Genomic DNA, 6,000 nt, shown 5'->3' on the forward strand with positions numbered 1-6,000 from the left:
GCTGAGATGGGCACTGTGAAAGCACTTACCCACTGTCACCTTTCCTCCCCACAGTCCTGCCCCAGGGCTGGCTACTGGTCATATTTTGAAGTAAAATTGGTGGGTTTTTTTTAAACTTTTTCCCATCTCTGACAGCTCTGTTGAGAGTAAAAGAGTAGGGACAAGACAGCTGTTTATCCTGAGAGAAGTGTGTCCTTGTTCTTCAGGCAGTCACTCTCTGAGGGGGAGCTGTGAAAGGAGTTTTCTTAAAGAAATTAAACCCCATCAAGACCTTGCTGATACCTGGATTGAAGTCTCAGTTCTGTGCAGAAAGGCCCTCCCTTTGCTTTCTCTAGAGGAAGAGTCTGAACTCCTGGATTTGACTGCTGAGGGCAGCCCATGTAGTGACACAAATTTCCCTCTTGATATTCTGGGAATAGGTTTGTTGTGACTGCTTTTGGTTATATTCAGGCAGTGTGATTGTGTCCAGCCTGCAATGGGGACGATTTCTGAAAACAGAGTGCAGTGAGATTTTTATAGCTAATGCTTGACTAACAGACAGTGGGCTGGATTTGTACCTAGGCAGATGTGAAGTTCAGTGTTGCAGAAGCCTGGCACAAAACCTGTGGGGTTTTATATAAAAACCCCTTTAAACTCCTCCCAGTAAGTGATTATTTTACTTAATATAAAATCTTACCTTGGAGAACTTGGAGCTGCACAGCTCAAGCAGAGAAGCACCTTCCCAACTGCTGTGGGGGCTGTCAGTGCTGGTTCCTGGCAGCGTCTCAGCCCTGGCAGGCAGTGATCGGAGTGAGGTGCTGTGTGTGTGACTGTGTCAGGATCAGGGTTATACTCTGTGTGACACTGTCTCTCTGGCAGGGTGGGCTCTGTGTGTGACACGGTCTCTCTGGCAGGGTGGGCTCTGTGTGTGACACTGTCTCTCTGGCAGGGTGGGCTCTGTGTGTGACACTGTCTCTCTGGCAGGGTGGGCTCTGGCCATTACACGGCGTACGCGGCGCACGAGGGCCGCTGGTTCCACTTCAACGACAGCACTGTGACCCTGACGGACGAGGAGACGGTGGGCAAGGCCAAGGCCTACATCCTGTTCTACGTGGAGCGCCAGGCCCGGCCCGGCGCCGACAAACTCTGATACCTCCTTCTCAGTCTCACTTCTCGAGTCCACCGGACAAAACATTTCCATTTCTCCATAAATACTTGATCCAAGACTTATTGATTTCATTGTGCACTTTGCAATTTCCTCTTGTGGGTTTTAGTTTTGTTGTGTCGATGGTAGCATTTGACTTACTGAACTTGGACACAAACTAACTTTTTTTTTTTTTTTTTTTTTTTTTTTTTTTTTTTTTTTTTTTTTTTTTTTTTTTTTTTTTTTTTTTTTTTTTTTTTTTTTTTTTTTTTTTTTTTTTTTTTTTTTTTAGTTATACCAGAAAACCTCAGCAGATTTTGATTTGCTGCTTTAGTTGTGATAACTCGATTTTTATATATATAGTTTCATGAAATAGTTATTTGACTTTTTTTTATATTAATGTTTTCAGTTCTCACTTTCTAAAGGCACATTTACATCCAAGAAGCTTTCTGTCCTCCTTACAAGCAAGATAAATGTGCTTCTGAAGAGCAATACAACTTCACGCTGTTCTCAGTGCTGTCACCTAGATATGACTTAATCTCTTTCAACCAAGGAATTGTTTGCACGTCCTATTTTCCCCTCGTGCAAGAAACTTAAACAGTGACCTCTGACCAATCATTCTTTGTCTGCAGAGGAGAGACGTGGCATCATTAACTAGACCAGGTAATTGCTGCTATATTGGTGTGTATTCAGGCTGCTGACTTTCAGGAATCGTTGTAAATAAACAGTTGGTTCAGTTGTATTAATCCTGCAATTTAATTCAAGTATTCCTCACGTATGCCCTACCCCCCACCCACTTCAAATTTTTAAAAAAACTCTTAAATTTACCTGTCTTAAATTGTGTTGAGATTGATGGTTTCCCAGCAGAGCCAGTGAGGGAGGGGTGAGCCAAGTCTCTGGGTGGACCCTGGCAGTGGGATGCAGTTCCTAAAACTTGGAGACCTGTGCTAAAAAAGCAACCTGAATTTTAGCTGTCCTGCTGTTCTGAACAGTGGAAGTCAGCAAGATGAAAAAAGGTGGGGAGCAGAACCACGACTGCACGAGCCAGGAGCGTGACACGAACTCTGACATTTGCCAAGTGCTGCATTTCAGGTCTCTTCCCTCAGCCCACCCTTTCTGGCTGGCCCCTTGTGCCAAGCAAGGAGCTGAGCACTCCTCAAATCTCACAGGGGTGGGAATGTACTTAATGTAGAGTCACACCCTCAAACAGCCCCTCTCAGCTGTGTTTTTTGTTAGCAATAAGTTACAGTAGTCTGAAAACACACAAGAACTCCAAATGTGATTTCCCCAGTGTAGTTCCTGCTTCTGAAAGCCCTGGCAGGGTGGAGGGGCTGTACAGAGACAAATCACAGCCACATCTTCGGGACACAGGGGCATTCTGGAGAGCTTTTTCACAGCATCTTTTAAACCAGGAAGGGGAGAAATTGGCTTCAGATAAAACTGCAGAGAGCATTCAGCACAGCCAGTGGTGGATGAACATGGAGCTGCAGCAGGTGAAATCAGTGGGGTATTATTGGATTCACAGTCACGTGTGTAAGGATGTTGTCTTCTAATGAAGCTGAACAGTACACAGAACTGTTCACTGCTTTAAACTGTAGATAGTTTGTCACCTTCCATGTCTCCCTTTCTTGCAGGCAGGGCGTGGGGCAGGAAAAGCAGCCTCACAGCACGTTATCCCCCTCCCTGCTCACAGTAGGAAGGTGTGTAGATCCCATCCAGAGCTGCATTTTGTCTGCAAGCTGCTTGGACTGGAGCCCTTTAGCATTTTCCCTTCCTTTGCCAATGCCAAGCCTAAAGTGCAGGAGCTGTGAGCCAGCAGCAATTTACCTTGCATAGTCAGGTGTGTGCAGTGTTCTTGCAGAACAGTGATGTAAATGTGCCTTTCTGTATTCTTAGAAATTTAAATTCGTAACCTTCAGCAACATTCACTTATTTTAATCAGCTTCTCCTTTTTTTTTTTTTTTTTTGGGTCAGAGTTCTGTTCTCACTTCCTTCCAGTCCCTTTTGTGTCTGTAGCAGCCAGGCTGGGCAGGGCTGTCTGCCTGGCCTGGGCACTCAATGCAATCACAGCAGGCGTGTCCTGGCAGCAGGAGCTGCCCAGGGCTCAGCCATCTGCTCTGCTGGAACAAGGACACTGCAAAGCCTTTCCTAATTTAACTTTCTCCCACTGCAAACCCAGATGGACAGTATGAACAGTTTGTTGTGGCAACACAAGTATTTCTCTTCCTGGTGGAGAACTTTGCTTATCCACTGTATTCTATTCAGTGTGGTGTCAAAAAAAAAAAAAAAAGTAACTGAGCACTGAACCAGTAACATGTACTGCACCTGGCCTAGTATTACATTTTTAACCTTACTTGTATATCCTATATTTATCTACTAGCTCGTGGGGGGGGATATCTCTTTCATTTAAGCCAAATGTTTCTTTTCTACTTACTGCTGATCATAATACACACTAGGCTGGCAAGAATTTTTTTTTTCTTGCTTGTGACTCTGCTGTGCAAGCAGCAGCTGCTCTCTACAGTTCAGAGACTTGCGTCTTTTTCACCAGAATTTGTCCCATCGAAGGTTGTCCTTTTGTTAGTTATTGTTTAGCCACGTCTACGACTGGAGACAAGGTTTATGACGTCAAACAAAGTGCAAACTGTCCAGCTCTCAGCTGTCAGCAGCAGAGTGCAGAACTGAGACAGGCAGGGACAGTGGACTTGGATGGAAAGCAGGAGGATTTGTAAGGATTTTAGTCCAGCAATGGAAAGTGTAACACGTGGTTGTTCCAAAGTTTCCCCAACAATGTTTCATTACTGCTGTGTCTGTGTCTTACTGATGAGGTCATTGGCACCTTGACAGCCGATTCCAACGTGCTTTAGGATCTCCTCAAGTACTGTAGTGCCATAGTTGTAACTGTTTACCATTAAACTCTTGTGTGTAATTTTCAGTGAGGATTTACTGACTGTGCTCATCTTGTGTGTTTCTGGACTGTTTCCAGGCTGAATGTGAATTATATCTCATCACACAGTGTGTTTATGGAAAATGTGCCATTAAAGTGTCTCCTTTCCTTAGAACATGAAACTCCTCTTGTCCTTCTCCAGGCTTGCAGAACAACTTCAGGGTCAGTCTTTGAACACAGCTGGCAGGGGAAAACAAAATAAAGCCACTGAAGTGTTCCTGACCATGAACCACCTCTACACCCAGCTTTGCAGTGCTGTTAATTTTTAGGTCAGATTGTGGTGCCCCCAACTCTGTCTGGCAGGAGTCCAGCCCAGCACTGCTTACCCTGTCATGCAGCTCTGCTGCCTTGGTGGGTTTTTGTCTTTTGGGGTTGGTTGGGGTTTTTTTAATAATATTTTTAAAAATAATATTCCTGTACGTGTAACAATCCCGAGCAGTGTCAGCTGTTCAAACCTGCTCGCAAATAAAGGTAAGTTCTTTGAAAAGCTGAAAATGCAGATACGAGAATGAAGAACAACACCTGCTGGGACACTATTTAAGCTGCTGTTCTCCAGTGACTGCCTTACCTGGTATGTGAAACCTTGTCCCTTCCTTGGAGTACTCCTGGCACTGTCCAGAGCCTGGCTCTGAGCAGGAATGTCCTTCTCGTTTCAAGGAAAAGATTAAATGGCAGAGGGTGTGAAACCAAAAAGATTGGCTGTTGTTCAGCCCAGCTTACTGTACATAGAAAATGACTAAAGAGAGAAACCATCTGCAGACACACAACTCCAGCACTTCCCCAGGACATGGAGGTGGAACTGCAGCTGCAAACACACTTCAGGTCTCGTTCCTCAGAGCTGAATCTCTCAGGGTAAGAAGGAAGAGGTGACCTTGGGTCCCACTCAGCCCTGTCATATATGAAAACACTCCTAATTAACATGCACGGGTACATCAATCTCCCAGCTGTACTTGTAAACCCCCACAGAACTGTTCTGCTGTTTCTGTCAACCCATTTGTTAAATGTTTTCTCTTGCATTTACACCAAGCAGAAGACTGATATAAAATGCCTTAATCCCAAGCATTTTTGTTTTACAAAGATGAAAGTTCAAGGGCTCTCTTACTGCTTTTAATTCCAATTTGGTGTCACTGTTTTTCTCCAACTTCTGGAAAACAAACAATTGTAAAACCATTTCCATATCTCCTTTTTCCACCAGAAAGTGGAAAAAAGGTGTCTGTGGTGACAGAACTAAACCTACAAAACCAACCCAACCCAACTCGTAAACCTCAAGCTAATAGAAGACATCTATTTAAAGCACAAGCCCACAAGGAGCTAAACACAGCCCTGCTGTTCCCAGGAGTCTGTGCCGTCCCCTCCCTCCTGCAGGAGGTGGGACACGGCCAGCTTTGTTTATGGGATCAGAGCCCAGCCCCAAATAAGTGTGCAGGAAACTGCCCACAGCTCCCAGGCTGCAAACTGAAGCTGCAGAGGGTGTGGATGTGCTTAAAGCACCCAGGGCATTTTTAGATGATGTTTTGAAAGGTCATTATCCAGTGTAACAGTCCTTGAACATGAAGCAGAAGAAAAATCCTCAAAAAAATCAATGAGCAAATAAAAGCCCCAGTTGTTGTAAACACAAAGTGCTGCTCCTGATGGGAAGGGCTGGCAGAGCCCCTCCCCGCAGCTGCAGCAGCTGCAGCTACACCCCATCCCCACTCGGGGAACTCCCAGGAGCTGTGCTCAACTCCGAGGGGAAAGAATCCCTTTTAAGGAAGCATTTGATGGCAGGCAGGCCCTGCTGTCCCCCAGCCCAGCCCATGCCCTTGCAGCAGGGAACACGAGCTGAGTGCACGTTGCTTTCCCTGTTCTGAGCTGCTGCACCAGCTGTTGGCCAAAAATAACCCCCATTCCACGACCATATATGTGCACCAGCCCTGGGGGGGCTGAGCCCCTC

At 45.5% G+C, this 6,000-nt stretch overlaps 1 protein-coding gene across 1 annotated transcript in view; it reads left to right on the forward strand.

Moving 5' to 3' along the window:
* The window catches only part of USP3 (ubiquitin specific peptidase 3), a 33,499-nt gene extending 32,290 nt beyond the window's left edge, over positions 1-1,209 (forward strand). Inside the window, exon 15 of the mRNA XM_027903944.1 lies at positions 964-1,209. Coding sequence (XP_027759745.1) covers positions 964-1,129 — 166 coding nt within the window. The 3' untranslated portion in view covers positions 1,130-1,209. The remainder of the gene's footprint in view (positions 1-963) is intronic.
* Positions 1,210-6,000: the final 4,791 nt, after the last annotated feature.

This window comes from Empidonax traillii, unplaced genomic scaffold (genome assembly GCF_003031625.1).
Source record: "Empidonax traillii isolate 1590-97213 ecotype Southwest subspecies unplaced genomic scaffold, ASM303162v1 scaffold1001:size240121, whole genome shotgun sequence".
In the NCBI taxonomy this organism is placed as follows: domain Eukaryota; kingdom Metazoa; phylum Chordata; class Aves; order Passeriformes; family Tyrannidae; genus Empidonax; species Empidonax traillii.